At 39.0% G+C, this 21,946-nt stretch overlaps 1 protein-coding gene across 2 annotated transcripts in view; it reads right to left on the reverse strand.

The window, feature by feature from the left end:
• LOC123506362 (tripeptidyl-peptidase 2-like) overlaps positions 1–21,946 on the reverse strand; it is a 39,776-nt gene that overhangs the window by 15,381 nt on the left and 2,449 nt on the right. For both annotated transcript variants that reach the window (XM_045258404.1, XM_045258403.1), the window contains exons 3-9: positions 21,797–21,925; positions 21,267–21,428; positions 20,633–20,856; positions 19,620–19,783; positions 19,066–19,170; positions 7,413–7,548; positions 5,500–5,696 (exon numbers count right to left, since the gene is read on the reverse strand). In XM_045258404.1, coding sequence (XP_045114339.1) covers positions 5,500–5,696; positions 7,413–7,548; positions 19,066–19,170; positions 19,620–19,783; positions 20,633–20,856; positions 21,267–21,428; positions 21,797–21,925 — 1,117 coding nt within the window. The remainder of the gene's footprint in view (positions 1–5,499; positions 5,697–7,412; positions 7,549–19,065; positions 19,171–19,619; positions 19,784–20,632; positions 20,857–21,266; positions 21,429–21,796; positions 21,926–21,946) is intronic.

Consider the following 21,946-nt stretch of genomic DNA (forward strand, 5'->3'; position numbering starts at 1 on the left):
AAAATATGGATAAAAAGAGATATGAACTTAGAGGAAAGGGAAAAGGAGAAAGTGCTAAGAAGTGAAGCTAAGGAAAAAAATGAGAAAAGGACAGAGATAGAGAAGAATTTTTACTGGAGGGTTCTGGATATGAGACTAAAGAAGTGGTACCTAAGGAAAAAAGAGGAGGTCGTGGAGGAGGCAATAAATTAAGAGTAACTTATACTAACATAGATGGTTTGTTATCAAGCATATTGGAAGTTCGAGATTATTTGAAAGAAAAAAAGCTGGATGTAATGTGCATCGTTGAAACAAAACTGAAAAAAGAGATCCATGTCAACTTTAAAGAGGAGGGATATAATGCCTGGAGGAGGGACAGGAAGGATAAAGGGGGAGTGCTAATAATGGTTCGAGATAATATATGTGTGGAGGATGTGCAATATGGTGAGGACAAAGTGGAAGTAATGGGAGTAGCAGTCTGAACAGAAGATTTGAAGAAAAGAAAAATTATAGTTACATACATTCCACCAAAGACTAATACATGGGGATCAGAAGGGCATAAAGATATGCAAAGAGAGGTGATAAAGTGCCTAGATAACATGATACAAAGAGATAAAAGAATATTCTTGGTTGGAGACTTTAACTGTAAAAAAATAAACTGGAGAGAAATGGAAGTAATGGATAATGCTGGGCAGTGGAGAAAGTGTTCCAGTTGACTATGGTTAATACAATAGACCAGTGGGTGGAGAAGTCAACAAGGTCAGGGGGGAAGAAGAACCATCGTTGCTTGACCTAGTTTTCACAAAGAAACCAGAGTCCCCTCCAATCATACAATACTTTAGTCCAATGGGGAAAAGTGATCATGTGACACTAGAGATGCAAATGCAAGAGGAAGATGAGATAAGTTACAAAGAGGACTATAAAGGAGAGATTAAATTATGCAAGAGCAGATTTTAAAAAATTAAGAATTTATTTTGCTGATATTGAGTGGAGTAATATCATGTGCAGGAAGACTGTACAAGAGAAATATGATATATTCTTACAGAAATACAATGAAGGAGTAAAAAGTTTGTTCCTGTTTATAGAGTTCAGAAAAAACACATGCTTGGTACAATGTTTGATGCATACAAGCAAAAAAGACAAAAGATAAAGCATGGAAGAAACTCTTAAAGCAGCAGGGAAATGACTATAATAGTCGGCAGTACAAAGATGCTAGAAATGAATATATTAGAGTAAGGAGAGAGGAAGAAAGAAAATTTAAGAAAGATGAAGAGGATAAAAGCAAAGATGAACCCAAACTTTTCTACAAGTTTATAAACGGCAAAACAAAGAATAAGGAAACAATTGAAAAAATAATTAAAGAAGGGAAGACATACCAAACAGAGAAGGAAATGTGTGAAATAATGAATGAGAGCTTCAAAACGGTATTCACTGAAGAAGATGATTTCACAGAACCTATTAGGACATTGGATTGTCAAGGATTACAGAAGATTACAGTGCACAGAGAGGATATTGGAAGATTACTGGATAAGTTGGAAGTCAGAAAAGCAATGGGGCCAGATGGTGTATCAGGCTGGGTGTTAAAAGAATGTAAAGAGCAATTACTGGATCCAATTTGGGAAATAATTAAAAGTTCAATAAATGAAGGGAAAGTTCCACTAGAGTGGAAGAGAGCCAACATAATAGTACTGATATTTGAAGGAGGAAAGGCAACTGAACCACTAAACCACAGACCAGTGTCACTTACAAGTGTCGTAGGGAAGATATGTAAAATAATTATCAAAGAAAAATGGGTTCAATTTCTAGAAAAGGAGCAAGTCATATCGAACAATTTGGGTTCAGGACAGGGCGGTCATGTGTATCAAACTTATTAAGCTTCTATTCGAGAGTTATTGCAGGACTTGAAAACAGAGATGGATGGGTAGACACAGTATACCTGGACATTAAAAAGGCTTTTGATAAAGTGGAACTTTGCTCGAATGGACAAGAGATTATTTGAAGGATAGGGAAATGAGAACTGTGATCAGAGATACATACAGGCAACCCCCGTTTAACGAAGGTTCACACAACAAAATTTCGCTACAACGAAGGTTTCATTTTACTACCATCTGCTCGTTTGACGAACACTAAACTCGCTTTAACAAAGTTTTATCCAGGTAATTTTTTTCCAAATTTGAAAGCCCCACCATATCACGCAAGCTAACAGGCTTTTGAATACACCAGGAGCTGCTGGTACTAAGGCCTGCCTCAGGAAAAATCCTGGGACACCTATAGAATAAAGATCAAGATCAAGCCTCTGTGGACAACAGCAACACTCACTCCCCAGTCAAAACATAACAGCCTCAGCAGCAGCTTGTCTTCCCTAGCTCAACTTACCACCAAAATGCCATGCAATTGGCCTAGTGTTCGTAAGAAGACCAGGAAGTCTCTTACTCTCCAAATGAAGCTAGATATTATTCACAGACACAAGAGAGGCCAGAAAACTATAGCAGTGCTGGCCACCATCTTGACTCCATATTATACTGTCTCTATTTTCAAGTCAGCAGAGTCTATTAAGAAGGCTGGTGAGACCGTATCTTCCTTGTAAGCTAAAAGAACCACCTGAACTCGTGACTCTACAATGGATAAAATGGAAAGCCTTGTGGAAATGTGGTACATAAGTTTTGTATGCGATACAATGATGCGCACTTTGTTTACATTCCACAGGTTGCCGGTTAGTGTCTTTCCCGTTTCATTCTTCCTCCCTTCATAAAGTTAAGATCATCAACATTATAAAGTTACATATATACATACATTAGTGTACATTATAATGACTTAAATTAAACTACCTAAATGTTTAACTTCAGAATTCTTTTACCTTTGCTTACTCTCAATGGAAGTTCAAATCAGGGGTTAAACTTGTTATAATTGGTTCGCTTAACAAAGTATCGCTTAACGAAGTGTTTTTAGGAACGTAACCCCTTCGTTAACCAGGGGTTGCCTGTACTCATCTTGGGGTAAAGTAACTAGCAGAAAGCACAAGGGTCAGTGTTAGCCCCATTATGTTTCAAGTTTATGTAAACGACATTCACATTGGGATAAGTTATATAAATTTATTCGCTGATGATGCAAAGTTGCTAAGAGTTATTAAAACCAGAGAGGACTGTCTGCTGTTGCAGGAAGATTTAAACAAGATCTATAAATGGAGCAAGAAGTGGAAATTGGAGTTTAATGCCAAGAAATGCCACATAATGAAACTAGGAAAGAGTGGATCTATAAGAGAAGACCAGTATGGATCTATTTGATGATCATCCAAGGAGAGGATCTAATAAGCAAGAAGACTAAAGAGGACTAATATAAGAGTGGCAATTACAGATCTTGGAGTGATCATCCAAGAAAATCTGAGCCCTGATAAACATATAAGCAAGATATTTGGACAATCATATAAGATGTTGACTAATATAAGAGTGGCATTTCATTCATCCAGGGTTGCTTGGGATGTGGATGGGGTTGCTTGGCGGTGAGTGGTTTGAAGAAAGATGAGATGACTGTCTGTTTTGCCATCCTTTTCTTTGCCTCAAATAGTTCTTTATACACTTTCATGTCATTTTCTATAGCATTAGTCACGCCATTACTTCGGTTTGGGTTGGGGTCATTCTCCTGGAGAAGATGTATGGCCTGGTTAATATGATTAAAATCTCCTCGAAAATCTTGACGGAGAGGGTTCTTTCAGGCTCCTTGTCCTCCTCCATTTCCTCCAAAGTATTTTGTTTCTCCAACTCCATGAGGTCGTCGTTGGAGAGAGGCTCAGAATGACTGTCCAGCAGTTCTTGTACGTCATTCTCGTCCACCTCATTGAAGCCTGCCTTATGGGAGATATGAGCGATGTCTTTCCTTACTGCTGTAACATCGACAGGGACTTCCTGTTTACGTTCCACGCACTCAGGCCAAATTACGCCAACATCCATTCATTGCCGACTTGGACACCTCCTTCCATGACTCGTCGATGTTGTCGATCCCTTTTAATGTTATAATCCTTCCAAAATTGTTTCATGGTCGGCTTGTCAGGGGTGTCAATGCAGGCCAACAGCTGTTTCATGGTGCGCCGCTGGTAATAGGCCTTGAAAGTAGCGATGACTCCTTGGTCCATCGGCTGGATGAGGGCAGTTGTGTTTGGGGCATAAACATGACCTCAATATTATCTGCCCAGTCATTCATGCTCTCTGGGTGGCTGGGCGTTGTCACACAGCAAGAGAAATCTGTTAGCAATGTTGTTTTGGGCAGCATATTCTTTTAGGAATTTGGAGAGGTATCCTGTCACGTAACTTTGCATGATAACAGTCGTCATCCACCCTTTTGTTTGCCTTCCATACTACGGGCAAATATTCCTTAATATAGCCAGACAGAGCTCTTGGGTTTTGGGAATGGTAAATAAGGCATGGTTTAAGCTTAAGATCACCAGCATTCCCCCACCAATAATGTTAACCTGTCTTTAGATGCCTTGAATCCTGGTGCCGACTTCTCCTCCTTTGCTATAAACGTTCTCGATGACATCTTCTTCCAATACAGGCCTGTCTCGTCAAAGTTTAGAACCTGCTTGGCTGAATAACCTCCTTCCTCGATCGCTCTTTAAGCAAAGGCTTGAAGGCGTTTGCAGCGAGTTGATCCGAACTCGCTGCCTCCCACTAACCTTGAGGTTGTGTAGACTCCCACGATGTTTGAAAGCGTTCAAACCACCCCTTACTGGCCTTGAAGGACACTGTCTCGCCTATGTTGAATTCTGGTTTCAGGTCCTCCCACAGGCTCAGTGCCTTAGTAATGTGAGTTGGGTAGAAAGAGGCATGCGGCGGTGTGTGTGGTCTTCAATCCATAGCCTCAGCAAAGCGTTCCAATTTTTCCATAATCGGTTCCCTGTTACGAGTTGTTGTGTGTTTGTGCAGGTTTGTGACTTGGTTGGCCTGCTGCTTCACTTGTACTTTTTCTACATGGACAAAGATATGATGGAAAAAATCATCATAAGCATGATACGCCCAAGGCTGGAATATGCAGCAGTGATATGGTCTCCGAGCTCTAAAAAGGATATAAGAAAATTGAAAAGGATACAGAAGATTGCTACAAAGATGGTGCCAGAATTAAAGGACCTCACATATGAAGAACAACTGAAGGAAATGGGACTGCCAACCTTACAAGATAGAAGAGAATGCGGGGACTTAATAACAATGTATAAGATAGTAAATGATATTGAAAAGATAGACAAAGAAGACCTGGTGCTGTTGACGGAAGAAGATGGAAGGACAAAAGGACATGAAAAGATCAAGATGAGGCAGTGTGTGAAGGATAATGGAAAATACAGTTTTCCACACAGAACAGTGGAAAAATGGAATGCATTGGATAATGGAATTGTCACAGCACATACGTAGTGTGCATAACTTTAAAGAAAAACTAGATAAATGGAAAAATGGAGACAGGACACTATGAGCCCCGCTCAAACCCTGTACAATACAACTAGGTAAATACACACACACACAGACACACACACACCTGGCAGCTTCTCAATCATGGAGTACTCTGCCATCATCATATCCGGCGAGACATATGCTCCCACCCCGATGATGGAGTCACTCTGGAAGTCAGGTGGCACCCCTACTGTGGCAAGAGCCGGGCCGTGGTTGCCAGCCGATGCCACCCAGATCACCCCGTACTTGTTCACCACCTCGTGTGCCAACTCCCCGAGGCGTCTGGCGGGGATGGAGACAAACCCTCCAGTGAGTATTGAGATAAGAGATACAAACATCTTTCAAGTGAATGAAGACAAGTGATCACATAAGGAAAAATATGAATAATACAAACAAAACTTCTTGATAAGTGAGTATTGAGATAAGAGATATAAATGTCCTTTTTGTTTAGCTTAAGTGAATGACGACAAGTTATAACATAAAAGAAAGTGTGAATAATACAAATAAAACTCTATGAAGCTAAGATGAGAGGTTACTTGATAATAATTTTGGTTCAACCACACACTCACACACTGACTAACCACATGCATCAGGATATCCCTTTTACTGTACAGATTTATAACATTAAAAAGGGCCGATGTAGAAGACAATCAATCAAGAAAACTATAAATCAAAGCCACGAGGTCAATAGATGGTCACTAAAAATTCATACATACATAGTTAGAATGACTCAAGATCTAAAGCACTTGAAACAAAAGGAGTTAAAAAATAAAAAAGAAAAAAGAATAAATAAATAAATAAAAATCCTACAACACAAGTTTAGCCACACCTCAGCAACACAAGACCAGCCACACAAGACTAGCCACATCTCAGAGCAACACAAGACTAGCTACACCCCAGGAACACAAGACTAGCCACACCTCAGAGCAACACAAGACTATAGTCCTGCTCGTCTAAGAATGTGGATTGGTGCATGGGAAATAGCGGAGGACAGCGATACCTTTAATTGTTGTCATTTTCTTCTTCCTCTCTCTCTTATCCTCTTCCTTCTCTTTCTTCCTGGTCAAGGACACAGCTGACCTATCACCTGTATGGATGGCGGGCGTGATTGGTGTTGCTGCCTGAAGATTTGAATGTAGTTTTTTCTTACTTATGTCAGCTTATTTTAAAGTACTTTCCTTCACATATAATCTAATTACAACTATGGAACTATTTACTCATCCCAAACCGCAAGGAAACCTCTTTATAAGTATATTATTTTTTTTAGCAACACTGTAAAATATGTATGCCGTTTCTTGCCAGGCTTATGAATATATTATCAATAATAAGTTTACTGCTCTCTCATACGTTGTAATACTAAGGCTAAATGCGTATGTATATTTGCTGACCATATTTGCTAAAGTTTTACTACTATTAGAACTCTGCTGCATCACTGGCTATGAGACATGCTTCACCACTGTACAGAATTAACTCAGAAATCCACATTGTTAGAGGAGCAGGACTATAGCTACTCCTCAGCAACACAAGACTAGCTACACCTCAGCAACACAAGACTAGCCATACCTCAGCAACACAAGACTAGCCACACCTCAGCAACACAAGACTAGCCATACCTCAGCAACACAAGACTAGCCACACCCCAGGAACACAAGACTAGCCACACCTCAGCAACACAAGACTAGCCACACCTCAGCAACACAAGACTAGCCACACCCCAGCAACACAAGACTAGCCACACCTCAGTAACACAAGACTAGCCACACCTCAGCAACACAAGACTAGCCACACCTCAGCAACACAAGACTAGCCACACCTCAGCAACACAAGACTAGCCACACCCCAGCAACACAAGACCAGCCACACCTCAGAGGAACATATGAATAGCCACACCTCAGCAACACAAGACCAGCCACACCTCAGCAACACAAGACTAGCCACACCCCAGGAACATAAATCCTAGCCACACCTCAGCAACACAAGTCCTAGCCACACACTCACCCGGAGTCAGACCAGTGGGCGTGTTCCCCGTAGCTCATGTTGATGACATCCACATTATAGTGAGGGTTCTTCATCACTCGCATCATTGCCCGTGCCAGAGCTGTGCCCGTCTCCATGCCAGTGATGCGGTTGTCTCCTGCAACGATGCCACAGTAAAGTATTAGTGTGTGTGTGTGTGTGTGTGTGTGTGTGTGTGTGTGTGTGTGTGTGTGTGTGTGTGTGTGTGTGTGTGTGTGTGTGTGTGTGTGTGTGTGTGTGTGATTCACTGTTTGATCTGCTGCAGTCTCTGACGAGACAGCCAGACGTTACCCTACGGAACGAGCTCAGAGCTCATTATTTCCGATCTTGGGATAGGCCTGAGACCAGGCACACACCACACACAGGGACAACAAGGTCACAACTCCTCAATTTACATCCCGTACCTACTCACTGCTAGGTGAACAGGGGTTACACGTGAAAGGAGACACACCCAAATATCTCCACCCGGAATCGAACCCCGGTCCTCTGGCTTGTGTGTGTGTGTGTGTGTGTGTGTGTGTGTGTGTGTGTGTGTGTGTGTGTGTGTGTGTATTTACCTAGTTGTAGTTTTATAGGGCCTGGGCTTTCTGCTTATCTCCATATCTACACTTATCCAATCTTACTTTTAAAGTATGCACACTCGTTGCAGACACTATTTCTTCATTTAAACTGGTCCACATCTCAATACATCTTTGCGGGAAACTATATTTTTTAACATCTCTCAGACATCTTCCTTTTCTCAGCTTTTTACTATGCGATCTTGTGCTTCGAATGTCATATTCTTCTCTCAGGATCAGTTTCTCATTATCCACTTGGTCCATTTCGTTGATCAATTTATAAACTTGTATCAGATTTCCTCTCTCCCTTCTTTGTTCCAGGGTTGGTAGATCCATAGCCTTTAGTCTCTCCTCATATGTCATCCCTTTAAATTCTGGAACCATTCTTGTAGCCATTTTTTGTAGTCTCTCCAACTTCCTTATGTGTTTCTTTTTATGAGGGGTCCACACTACTCCTGCATATTCCAATCTGAGTCTTATTATAGTACTTATCAATTTCTTCATCATTTCTTTGTTCATGTAGTGAAATGCTACTCCAATATTCCTTAGCAAATTATATGTTTCTCTAAAAATTCTATCAATATGGCTTACCGGTTGATTGTTTTCTTTTCATCGTCACTCCTAAGTCCTTTTCCTTTTTTACTTTCTCCAGTTCTACTCCATCTCCCATCTTATAGATTTCCACAGGTCGTCTTTCACTTTTTCCATTTCCATGACATGGCTTTTGTTCACATTGAATTCCATTTCCCATTTTTTACTCCATTCCCAGATCTTATTTAGGTCTTCTTGCAGTATTTCACAATCCTCTTTTTGCTTTATAACTCTGCACAGTTTCGTATCATATGCAAACAGATTTATGTAGCTGTTCACTCCTTCTGGCATGTCGTTAATATAAATAAGAAAAAGTATTGATGCCAATACTGACCCCTGTGGCACTCCACTTTCTACTGCTCTCCACTTGGACTTCATATCTTTAACTACTGTCCTTATTTCTCTCCCCTTCAAATAATTTTCTATCCATTTCAATGTGCTTCCTTTTAAGCCATCTTTCTCCTCTAACTTCCATAGTAATCTTGCACGTGGCACTTTGTCAAACGCCTTTTTTAAATCCAAATAAATACAGTTAACCCATCCCTCTCTCTCTTGTACTCTATCAACTATTCTAGAATAGAAACTCAATAAATCAGTTACACATGACCGTCATTTTCTAAAACCAAATTGGCTATTTGATATTAATTTGTTGTCTTCAAGGAATTCGATCCATTGTTTATTATTCTTTCACACATCTTGCATATTACACTAGTTAGTGATACCGGTCTGTAATTTAAAGGTTCTTCCTTCCTTCCGCTCTTATATATGGGAACCACCTCAGCTCTTTTCCATTCTACTGGTACTGCTCCATTTTCTATTGAGCATTTTATGATGTTGTATATAGGACTTGCTAGTTCTTCTACATTCTTTCAGTATTCTGCCTGAGACTTCATCCAGTCCCATTGCCTTCTCTTCATCCAGTTCCTTCATTAACTCTTTTATTTCAAGCTTGGTTACTTTAATCTCTTTCATATAGACTGTCTCTCTATTACCCTGTGGCCTTTCAAATTTGGATTCCTTAGTAAAGACCTCCTGGAATTTTTTATTTAATAGTTCTGCCATACTTTTTGGGTTTTCCACCATCCTGTTCTCTAGTTTTAACCTTTCTATTGTTTCTTTTTGCCTAATTTTTCCATTTATGAATCTGTAGAACAATTTTGGTTGCTCCTTACATTTTTTGACAATGTCCTTTTCAAAGTTCTTTTCCTCTTCCTTCCTCACCTTAACATATTCATTTCTCGCTGCCTTGAAGTTTTCCTTATTTACTGGATTTCTATTTCTCCTCCACCTTTTCCATGCTCCATCTCTTTTCTCCTTTGCCCTAGCACACCTTGCATTAAACCAATCTTTCTTTCCTTCTTCAAGTCTATATTTCGGGACATATTCCCTGACTCCTATTTTGTATATTTCCAAAAATAAGTTCTACTTCTCTTGCATCGTCTTTGAGTTTTCCATCTCCTCCCAGTTTACATTTTTAAAATAGTTCTTGAGATTCTCAATATCAGCCTTTCTGTAATTTAATCGGTCTCCTTTGTATGAATCGTCTCTATCTTCCTTTCCCTCTTCTATATCCATTTCTAATATTACATGGTCACTCTTTCCCAATGGGCACTTATATCTTATATGATCATTCATTTGTATACCCCTTGTAAAAACTAGGTCCAATCTCGCCGGCTTGTCATTTCCTCTGAATCTTGTGCATTCCTTTACTCTCTGGTCCATCATATTCTCTATCATTAAGTTCAGGAATCTTTCTCCCAGGCTTCTTCCCCATACCACTTTCATAATTTTCCCAGTCCACTTCTTTACAGTTGAAATCTCCTACTAATATCACTTTTCTCCTTTCTTTAACGATTCTCGTTATACTCCTTATTGTGTCATCTATCATGTCTTTATATTCTTGATTGGCCCATGAATTTGTTTTTGGTGGCACATATGTTACAATGATTGTTAACTCTTTTTTATTAATATAAATCTTAACATACAGTACTTCTGCTTTTCCTTCCCCACATTCCACTTGGTTTATCACCATCTCCTTCCTTGACATTATCATGACTCCTCCTCCTCCTTTACCCCCTCTGTCTCTTCTCCATACATTATACCTATTATCCAAGTCTATTTTGATTGCCTCATTTAGTTTTGTTTCAGCCAGGCATACAATATCCGGATTTTCTTTCTTTATGTAATCTCTTAATTCTAATTTACTTGATAAAACCCCGTCTATGTTCGTATACATCATTTTTAGTCTCTTGCCTTTATCATTTTTAAACTTGTTCCACTTTTTTCTCTTCCTTCTCGTTTATATACCATTTCCTTATCCTGTCTCCTAGAATTCTCCAAAAAAATGCCTTTTTTTCCTCTTCTGACCTTTCATTATTTTATTCCCTTACTGCTGTCGCCAGTTCGTTGTATCTCTTCCTTTCTTCCTCATTTCCATTCTTCTTTATATATCCTTGCAGCCTTCTGTTTCTCTAAGTTTTGTTGTTCTATATAATATTTCTTCTGTTGCTGCTTGTGATTTTAGTAGTATTTTAATTGGTCTCGTTTTTCCTTCCTGATATGGTCCCATTCTGTTTATTTCTTCTACTTCTTCTTCTAAGTTCCGCCTATCTTCGTTGTTTAGACTTTTTAGTAGGTCTTTGACTGATTTCATTTCTTCTTTTTCTCTTCTTGGTCTATATTTTATATTTTTTTCTTTTATTCCAAATACGACTACACTCTTCTTTTTTTCTGCAATTTCTCTAACTAGATTTTCTTTTGTCTTGAGGACTCCTATCATTTTGTTTGTCATATTTTCTTCTTTTTCTTTTAGTTGTTCTTGAATCACCTGAAAATCAGCCTTATCTTTCTTATCTTGGACTCTCTATGCTTGTACTTCTTTTCTAATCACGTTCTGTACTCTTTCCTCTTCCTTGTTTACTAGATCTTTCAGCTTCTCTTTTTCTTTCTCGACTTTACCGAGTCCTTCTTCCATCTGCTTCTTGTAGTTAGGTACTTCCTTTTTCAGTTCTTCATTTTCCGCTCTTAGCCTAGCTTCGTTTTCTTCCACTTTTTTTTTATCCTTTCTCTCAGTTTTATAAACTCTTTTTCCTGTTCTTCATTCTCTTTCATTCCAATACTCTCCTTTATCAATTTATCTAGTTTAAGTTCAATAGTCAACACTCTCTTAAGTAGTGAAGTATTCGCCGTATCAAAACTTTCGAATGCGCTCTCTCTCCCTCATCAACATAATCATCATCTTCTTTCATTCTTTCCCTAGTCTCATACCTGCATTTTGATGGAATCTCTTCTTTACTCATGTTTCTTTAACAGTTGATTTCATGAAAAATGACTCCACACTACTTGCCCAGGTCACTGTAAATACTATACAATTGGTAGTGAAGATCAGCTGATTGTCTGAGCAACGCCAGTGCGTCCTTCCTCGACCGCGTCTGGTGTGTATTTACCTAGTTGTATTTTACCTAGTTGTAGTTTTACAGGGCCTGGGCTTTATGCTCATGTGGCCCCGTCTCCATATCTACACTTATCCAATCTTACTTTAAAAGTATGCACACTCATTGCAGACACTACTTCTTCATTTAAACTGTTCCACGTCTCAATACATTTTTGTGGGAGACTATATTTTTTAACATCTCTCAGACATCTTCCTTTTCTCAGCTTTCTACTATGCGATCTTGTGCTTCGAATGTCATATTCTTTTCTCAGGATCAGTTTCTCATTATCCACTTGGTCCATTCCGTTGATCAATTTATAAACTTGTATCAGATCTCCTCTCTCCCTTCTTTGTTCCAGGGTTGGTAGATCCATAGCCTTTAGTCTCTCCTCATATGTGTGTGTATTTACCTAGTTGTATTTACCTAGTTGTAGTTATACAGGGCCTGGGCTTTATGCTCATGTGGACCTGTCTCCATATCTACACTTGTCCAATTTTTCTTTAAAATTATGTACATTCTTTGCTGACACCACTTCCTCACTCAAACTGTTCCAAGTCTCAACACATCTTTGTGTGTGTGTGTGTGTGTGTGTGTGTGTGTGTGTGTGTGTGTGTGTGTGTGTGTGTGTGTGTGTGTGTGTGTGTGTGTGTGTGTGTATTTACCTAGTTGTAGTTTTACAGGGCCTGGGCTTTATGCTCGTGTGGTCCCGTCTCCATATCTACACTTATCCAATTTTTCTTTAAAACTATGTACACTCTTCGCTGACACCACTTCCTCACTCAAACTGTCCCAAGTCTCAACACATCTTTGGAAACTAAATTTTTAACATCTCTCAGACATCGTCCTTCCTTAGTTTCTTAATATGCGATCTTGTGCTTCTAAAGTCATATTCTTCTCTCAGGATCAGTTTCTCATTATCCACTTCATCCATTCCATTAATCAATTTATAAACTTGTATCAGATCCCCTCTCTCTTCTCTGCTCCAAGGTTGGTAGATCCATAGCCTTTAGTCTCTCCTCATATGTCATCCCTTTAAATTCTGGAACCATTCTTGTAGCCATTTTTGTAGTCTCTCTAATTTTCTTATGTGTTTCTTTTTATGGGGAGTCCACACAACTCCTGCATATTCCAATTTAGGTCTTATTTTAGTACTTATCAATTTCTTCATCATTTCCTTGTCCATATAGTGAAATGCTACTCCAATATTCCTTAGCAAATTATACGTCTCTCTGAAAATTCTATCAATATGGCTTACCGGTTGATTATTTTCTTCCATTGTCACTCCCTAGTCCTTTTCCTTTTTTACTTTTTCTAATTCTACTCCATCTCCCATCTTATAGATTCCCACTGGTCGTCTTTCACTTTTTCCCATTTCCATGACATGGCTTTTGTCCACATTGAATTCCATCTCCCATTTTCTGCTCCATTTCCAGATCTTGTTTAAGTCTTCCTGTAGTATTTCACAATCCTCTTTTTGTTTAATGACTCTGCACAGTTTCGCATCGTCCACAAATAGATTTATGTAGCTGTTCACTCCCTCTGGCATGTCATTTATATATACGAGAAAAGTATTGCCAATACTGACCCCTGTGGCACTCCGCTGTCTACTGTTCTCCACTCGGACTTCATATCTTTAACTATCGTCCTTACTTCTCTCCCCCTTAAGTAATTCTTCATCTACCTCAATGTGCTTCCTTTTAAGCCACCCTTCTCCTCTAACTTCCATAGTAATCTTTCATGTGGCACTTTATCAAATGCCTTTTTTAGATCTAAATAAATACAGTCAGCCCATCCCTCTCTCTTTTGTACTTTATCAACATTCTAGAGTAGAAACTCAATAAATTTGTTACACATGGCCGACCTTTTCTAAAACCAAATTGGCTATTTGATATTAATTTGTTGTCTTCAAGAAACTCAATCCATTGCTTCTTTATTACTTTTTCACACATCTTGCATATTACACTAGTTAGTGATACCGGTCTGTAATTTAAAGGTTCTTCCTTCCTTCCGCTCTAATATATGGGAACCACCTCAGCTTTTTTCCACTCCACTGGCACTGTTCCATTTTCAATTGAGCATTTTATGATGTTGTATATTGGACTTGCTAGTTCTTCCCTACATTCTTTCAGTATTCTGCCTGAGACTTCATCCGTCCCATTGCCTTTTTTCCTCATCTTTTTTATTTAGCTTGGTTACTTTAATCTCTTTCATGAACTTTTTTATTTCAAGCTTGGTTACTCATGAAATTTACTATTTAACAGTTCTGCCATGCTTTTTGGGTCTTCCACCATTCCATTTTCTCCTTTTAACCTTTCTATTGTTTCTTTTTGTCTTATTTTTCCATATATGAATCTGTAGAACAATTTTGGTTGTTCCTTACATTTTTCGACAATGTCCTTTTCATAGTTCCTTTCTTCTTCCTTTCTCACCTTAACATATTCATTTCTTGCTGTTTTGAAGTTTTCCTTATTTTCTGGATTTCTGTTTCTTCTCCACCTTTTCCATGCTCCATCTCGTTTCTCCTTTGCCCTAGCACATCTTGCATTAAACCAATCTTTCTTTCCTTCTTCTTTAGGTCTATATTTCGGGACATATTCCCTGACCCCAGTTTTGTATATTTCCAAAAATAAGTTATATTTCTCTTGAACCGTGTGTGTGTGTGTGTGTGTGTGTGTGTGTGTGTGTGTGTGTGTGTGTGTGTGTGTGTGTGTGTGTGTGTGTGTATTTACCTATTTGTGTATTACAGGGCCCGAGCTAAGCTCTCTGTGTCCTGTCTCCTTGTCCACTCCTGTCATATCTCTCTTTCATCTGATTGACACACACCATGTCAACGACATCACTGCTCAGTTTATTCCACTTATCAATACTACGATGCGGGAAACTGTATTTTCTCACGTCATTTAGACAGATATCTTTTATTAATTTTTTCCCATGTCCCCGGAGATGATTACTTGTGGTCACCTTTATCAACTCTGTCCAATATGTCAATCTTATTCACCAATTTATACATAGTTATCATGTCTCCTCTTGTTCTTCTCTCTTCTAATGTGGTCAGCCCCAGTTTCCTCAGTCTTTCCTCATAGTCTAACTCCCTGAGTCCTGGTACCATCTTTGTTGCAAGCCTCTGTACCCTTTCCACCTTCTTCACATTTTTCTTCATATGCGGTGACCAGACACAAGCTGCATATTCTAACTGGGGTCTTATTAAGGTACATAATATCTTCTTCATCATTCCTTCATCTAGGTAGTGGAATGCAAGGCCAATATTTTGAAGCATGTTATATGTTTTCCAAATATCTTGTTAATGTGTTTCTCTGGTGACAAAGTGTTTTGCACGGTTACTCCTAAGTCTTTCTCCTCATTGGTCTCTTTAATTTTCTCATCACCCAGCCTGTAATCCCTGTTTGGTCTGTATCTACTTCTTCCCATTTTCATAACATGGCTCTTGTCTATATTAAATTCCATCTGCCACTCTTTACTCCACTCATATATTTTATCAAGATCTTCCTGTAACTTGTTACAATCTTCCACATTCTTTACTCTCCCCATAATTTTAGTATCGTCTGCAAACATGTTCATGTAACTGTCAATTCCTACTGACATATCATTAACATAAAGCACTGACCCTTGTGGAACTCCACTGGTTACCTTCTTCCACTCGGACTTCCTTCCTCTCACCACTGTTCTCATTTCTCTTCCCATTAAGTAATTTTCCATCCATTTTGCTAGTTTATCATTTATTCCTCCAATCTTCTTTAGTTTCCACATCAGTCTATTGTGTGGTACTTTATCAAAGGTCTTTCTCAAGTCCAGGTAGATAGCATCCACCCATCCCTCTCTATGTTGTAGTATGTCAGTCACTCTTGAATAAAAACATAATAAATTGGATACGCACGATCTTCCTTTTCTGAAACCAAACTGTCTTTCACTCAGAATGTTTTCACTTTCTAGATACTCACTCCACTTAGCTTTAATTACTTCTTCACATACCTTGCACAATATACTAGTCAACGATACTGGTCTATAATTTAGCGGTTCCATTCTACTACCATTCTTATATATAGGCACAATGTCAGCTCTTTTCCACTCTTTCGGGACTATTCCTGTTCGTATGGAGGTTTCCACAATATCAAATACGGGTTCAACAATTGATCCTTACATTCTTTTAGCAACCTCCCAGATATGCCATCAGGCCCCATTGATTTATTAATATCCAAATTGCTTATAATTTTCCTTACATCTTCCTTAGTAACCATGATGTCCTGCATTTGCTTTATTTCCGTAGGCCTTTCTCCTATAAAATGCTCCTCCTTTGTAAACACTTTGCAAAAGTTGTCGTTCAAAATTTCAGCTATATCTCTAGCATCCTCATATGCTTCTTCCCAATTTTTTACCTTTTCTATTGCCTCCCTTATATTTAGTTTTCCATTTATGAATTTGTAAAACATTTTAAGGGTCACTATCACAGTTTTTCACCACCCTCTGTTCATATTCCTTTTGTGCTGTTCTCCTTACTTCAACATATCTATTCCTTGCTGTTTTGTAAACTTCTCTTAATAATACATCACTGTTTTTCTTAAGTTTCTTCCATGCCTTTTCTTTGTTCTTTTTTGCTTCTTCACAATTTCTATTAAACCACTGTTTATTATTTAAAGTCCTCTTTCTATGATATGGCACAAACCTTTTTACAGCAGAGTTATATAAATCCATAAATTTATCATATTTCAATTGCATATCCCTTTCCTGGTATACCACGGACCAGTCAATTTCATTAAAGAACTCCCTTATATGCTTATAATTTGCCCTAATATAATTTAATTTTTCCTCCCTGCGTTCCACAATCTTATTCGTGCTTAATTCAGTATCCAGCTCAAAGCTTAGGACATCATGATCGCTTTTCCCCAAGGGACATTCATGTTCAATTTCCTCTTTTAGAGATGCCCTGGTAAATACCAAATCCAACCTTGCTGCAACATCCTGTCCCCTGCACCTTGTTGGTGATCTCACCCACTGTGTCATCAAGTTATTTGTTGCTACATTTAACAATTCCTCTGCCCACTCACCACCGTTCACCACTTGTAGTCTTCCCACACTATTTCTTTACAATTAAAGTCCCGACTATCATCACTCTATCCTTTCTGATGAGTTCTTGCTTCATTCTGTCTAGAGTATTTCTCATCACCATTTGATACTGTTCATATTCCCAAGCACTGGTTCTGGGTGGTATGTATACTGTTATAATATTAATGTCCCTCTTACCATCTGTTATAAGCATACTTATCACTTCCTCATTTCTCTTACTATAGTTCACCTCCTTCACTATCAGATCTTCCTTAGTAAGAACCATTATACCACCACCTCCTTTATTTTTCTATCATTTCTCCATACTTTGTAGTGTTTTACAACAAACCAATCTAGCTTTATTTCGGCCTTAGCTTTGTTTCCACACACATTATGTCCGGTTCATTATTTCTTAGGTAATCCATACATTCTAGCCTCTTAGACAGAAATCCATCTATATTCATGTAAGTCACTTGTATTCCATTCCTAGTCTCTTTCTTCCATGTAATGTCTATTCCGTCTGTTTTATCCACCACTTCTTTAGCCTCCCATTTCTCATCCTCCAAAAAAAATTGGTCTTTTCCTCCTCTGTTCTTTCGTCATTCCTCTCTCTCACTTCAGTTACAAGCTCTTTCATTTTCATTCGTTCATCCTGTGACATATTTCTTCTTATGTAAATTGTTTTGGTTTCCTCAGAGTCCTTAAGTTTCAAAGCCCTCCTCAGCAAGGCCTCAGCTGCCACCTGAGACTTTAATTTCAATTTTAATGGTCTATTTTTGTCTTCCTCAAAAGCTCCTAATCTCACACATTCTTCTACCCCAGCATATAGGCCCTCTTCCTCTACTGAGATCTTATTCAGTAAAGACTTAATCCTGTCCTTTTCCTTATCCCTCCTATCCTGCCAGTTCCTCTTAGTTTCCTCCCTCAATCCTGTTATGATCACGCATTTTTTTCTTTTCAGCAATATCTCTCACCACATACTCATTTTCCTTTAGTGCCTTTACCATTTCACTGCGTAATCACTTTATTTTCCTCTTCCTGCTTTTTCACTATCTCCCTAAAGGACCTTTGTACCTCCTGATGTTCATGGTTCATTTCTTTCATCCTGGCATCAATTAGGTTAAGGCATTCCTCCTTAATCAAGTCCCCTTCAGATATTTTCTTCTCCATTTCTAGGAGTTAAGCCTTCATCTCTTCACATTGTTTCCTTAGTTGTTGGTTTTCTTTCTCCATTTCTACTTTTTCCCTCAATAGCTCTTTGTTCTCTATTGTTAACAAATAGATCTCTTTTTTGAAGGAATCGTTCTCCGCTATGACTCTATACAGTTTTTCTTCTATGGATAAAATGTTTAGGAACTCACTTTCTAATGCCTGAATTCTTGCATCCATAACTAATTTCTCCAGTCCTCTTGGAGTAGTTACAAACCCTTCAAAGTCCCGGGCTTGTCTAGGCGTGGACGCCATGATTGTTATCGTCAGCTGATTACGGCCAAAACAATCACTCTCCGCTCAGGGACCACTTTCCATATCCTGCTTGAAAATGGCCCACTTTCTACACTATGCAACAGTAGGACATTAATAGGACGTTAACACAGAGATACCCGGGCCCTGTAACACCATAGGTAGCTTCTCCTCTTCCCGTCCACAGCCGGAGACGAGCTGTCCTCACTCAGCGACGTGTGTGTGTGTGTGTGTCATTCAACCATTCTCCCACAGTCATATCCTAGTTCCAATATTTTTCTCTTCATATTAGTTGTTTAGAAATTTGAATAATGAATGTTCAACTGTTATGACTGTAAAAAAAAATAAATAAATAAAAAAAATTGAAAACACAAAAAAATACAAAAAGCTGATTTTGTTAGCCAGAAGAATAAACATGACATTGCATCTTATTCTACACATGGTAAACTTTTCATTCGCTATTGTAATTATGTGAGAAGACAAAACCCCTAATTTCTGAGTACTTGAGGAGAGGTAAACGAGTCTCCTTACCTATAGTAATGGAGACGATCTGAGCACCTGGAGCCACACCATTCTTCTCAGGATTGTCAGGAAAGTTTGCCGAGGCGATGGATGCAACGTGTGTGCCGTGGCTTGCTGGAAAGGAACACAAAGGCAACCACTTTTTAGTACAGAAAAGGACAACTCAAATGTTACAACTTTTTCATTGTTCTTGTTTTACTTTACTAACTTAAAAGGGTGGTTAAAGAAAGGGGGTGGTATATAAAATGTCATATTTAAACATATTAATAAAACTAATGAATGGGTACAATAAACAATTATTATCAATGATACTTTATGTTACATGACTTCATAAAAACACAGTTCTTCATATTTCCATCCATAACATACACACAACCACATACACACTGCAGAGTACAAAAAAACTTCAACATTTACAGCATGCATCAAACACCACCCACAGCAACACACTCAATATTCACAAACAACACTAACGCACACTCTACAAACCACAAAACACATACACAACCCACGAGAACCCAACACACACTCCAGACAAACACAACATGATCCGTAACACTCACAGCACATGCCAACAATCTCCAGCAGGTTTCCATCATTGTGCACATTGATGGAGACAGTGTAGTGGTCATTCTGGGTGAGGGCAGACCACTGGTGGGTGAGACGATACTCCCCCAGATGCACCCCTGACGCCAGATGCCCACACTCAGAGGTATCAATGCACGCCCTGCCACAAAAAAGAATTAAGTGATTGCCTGGGTGAATGAGATATCTATTGACTGGTTTATCATGTGACTAAGTGGACAGGAGAGTATCAGAGTTGGGGATAGCTAAAAGGACACCTACAGTAAGATTGTGTGTGGTGGATCATGAGAAGAATGAAAATCTGGTGAGAAATAATCCATGACAGCAAGAAATGGAAGATTCATAAGTTGTCCAGCCCCAGAGGAGACATACCAGACAATGATGATAATTATGGAAAAATCTAACCTGGTATAAGCCTAAGTGATGAAAATACAAAATGGTGTGTGCCAGTTTTTTTTTACACAAGGATTATCACTTTTCTATGCAGTCAAAATAGTCCAGCAGTTTACTTTTATTTTTTTTCCCATGCATTTCTTATACCAGGTTATTTTTTTTTTTACCCAGGGATGAGATAATCAGAGGACATTCTGAGGTAAGAGGAGGTTTTTACACAAGGATTAACATTTTTCAATGTTGTCAAAATTGTTCCACAGTTTTCACTTTCTCCCATGCATTTCTCATACATATTAATGTTTTTTTTTCCAGTAATGAGAAAATAACAGAGCATTGTGAAATAAGGAGATTTTTAAACTTTTTTACATTGTCAAAATACTTCATGAGTTTCCTTTTTTCCCCCCCCATGCATTTCTTATACCAATTTAAAGCTTTTTTTTTTCCAGTAATACGATAATAAGAGGACATTCTGAAGTGAGAGGAGATTTTGACACCTTTCTCTGCTGTCAAAATAGCTCACTGTCATTTTTTCCAGTAACGAATAATGAGAGGACATAGTGAAGTGACAGAGCTGAAGGGAGAGGACAGGGCCACTCACCTCCAAACCTGCCCATCATGGTACACCACACAGTCATACGCAGGGCCCAGGTCACTGTACTTCTTCTCCAGAGTGTTAAGTTGCGACACTCTTGACTCGGCATCCTCCTTCCCCAGCTTCTCCAACAAGTTACTGCTGGTGCTGCTGTTTCCACCCCCACCACCACTGCCATTGCCATTTGTGCCACTACTGCTGCTGCCATTACTCTTCTGGTTCTCTATTGCCTGTCGGGTAAGTGGCTTGTGTCTTAAATGTATCAGTGCAGGTCCTTAGTACAATATATACAGGTTATTCTCAGATTGTAACAAGTTTTAAAAAGTTATAGGTAAATTCACTGGTTCTAACTTGTGCTTCACTCATACACTCACACATGTGCATAGTCCAACATTCCATCAAGGGAAGTAAGTTGGTAGTTTAAATGTCTTGTTCTTCTAATTTCACTGTGTTTATCTGTGTGTTTGGGTCTCTCTCTCTCTCTCTCTCTCTCTCTCTCTCTCTCTCTCTCTCTCTCTCTCTGAATAAGACAGTGAACTTTGATCTGTCTGTCTATCTATATATAATTCTCTCTCTCTCTGTCTCTCTCTCTCTCTCTCCTCAGCCCAGCACAAGTAGCTAGTGAAGTACCCACCTGTACCTTTCTTTGTGCCTCAGCCAGCAGTTCCTTGTGGAGGGGGTCCCAAGTCTTCTCCTTCCTGTCCTTGGTCATCCTCTCCCTCAACTGCTTGGGGTACAGAGAGAAGCTGCCTTTCACTCCTATGTGATACTTCCCCGAGGGGTTCACCCATGTCTCGGGGATCTGGTGGGGAAGCAGGAGTATTGGTATTAGTAGTGTGGTTATTTGAGTTAGTTGAGATTTTTTACACTCAAGTAATGGATACACATGTGCAAAATGTTATAGAGTATATTCAGTTAATGATTCTCAACACACACATGCTTTCATTTTCTATACATTCAAAAATTTTCAATATACTGTACTTATTTCCATTCTTAATTCACTCTTACAATTTTCTCATTTCTTCAATAACATACAAACACACACACAGCAGTAAAGAGTAAGTAAAATTCATTCACACAATTCTTTCATCTAACATAAAGATAAACACACTTTCATTTCCACCATAGAGAACTTGAGATAATTTCATCCTACACACACACACACAGCACCTTCAGTTTCCGGCCACTGACTCCCGTGATGGTGCCGTCGACTGGTGTGACCACAGTTGAGGTGTCCACATCCCCGGCCCCTGACCCATCAATGCGATCAATCACCTTCACCTTCCCTTCTGTTGTCACCTGAGAGAGAGAGAGAGAGAG

Source organism: Portunus trituberculatus, chromosome 19 (genome assembly GCF_017591435.1).
Source record: "Portunus trituberculatus isolate SZX2019 chromosome 19, ASM1759143v1, whole genome shotgun sequence".
NCBI classification, from domain to species: Eukaryota; Metazoa; Arthropoda; class Malacostraca; order Decapoda; family Portunidae; genus Portunus; species Portunus trituberculatus.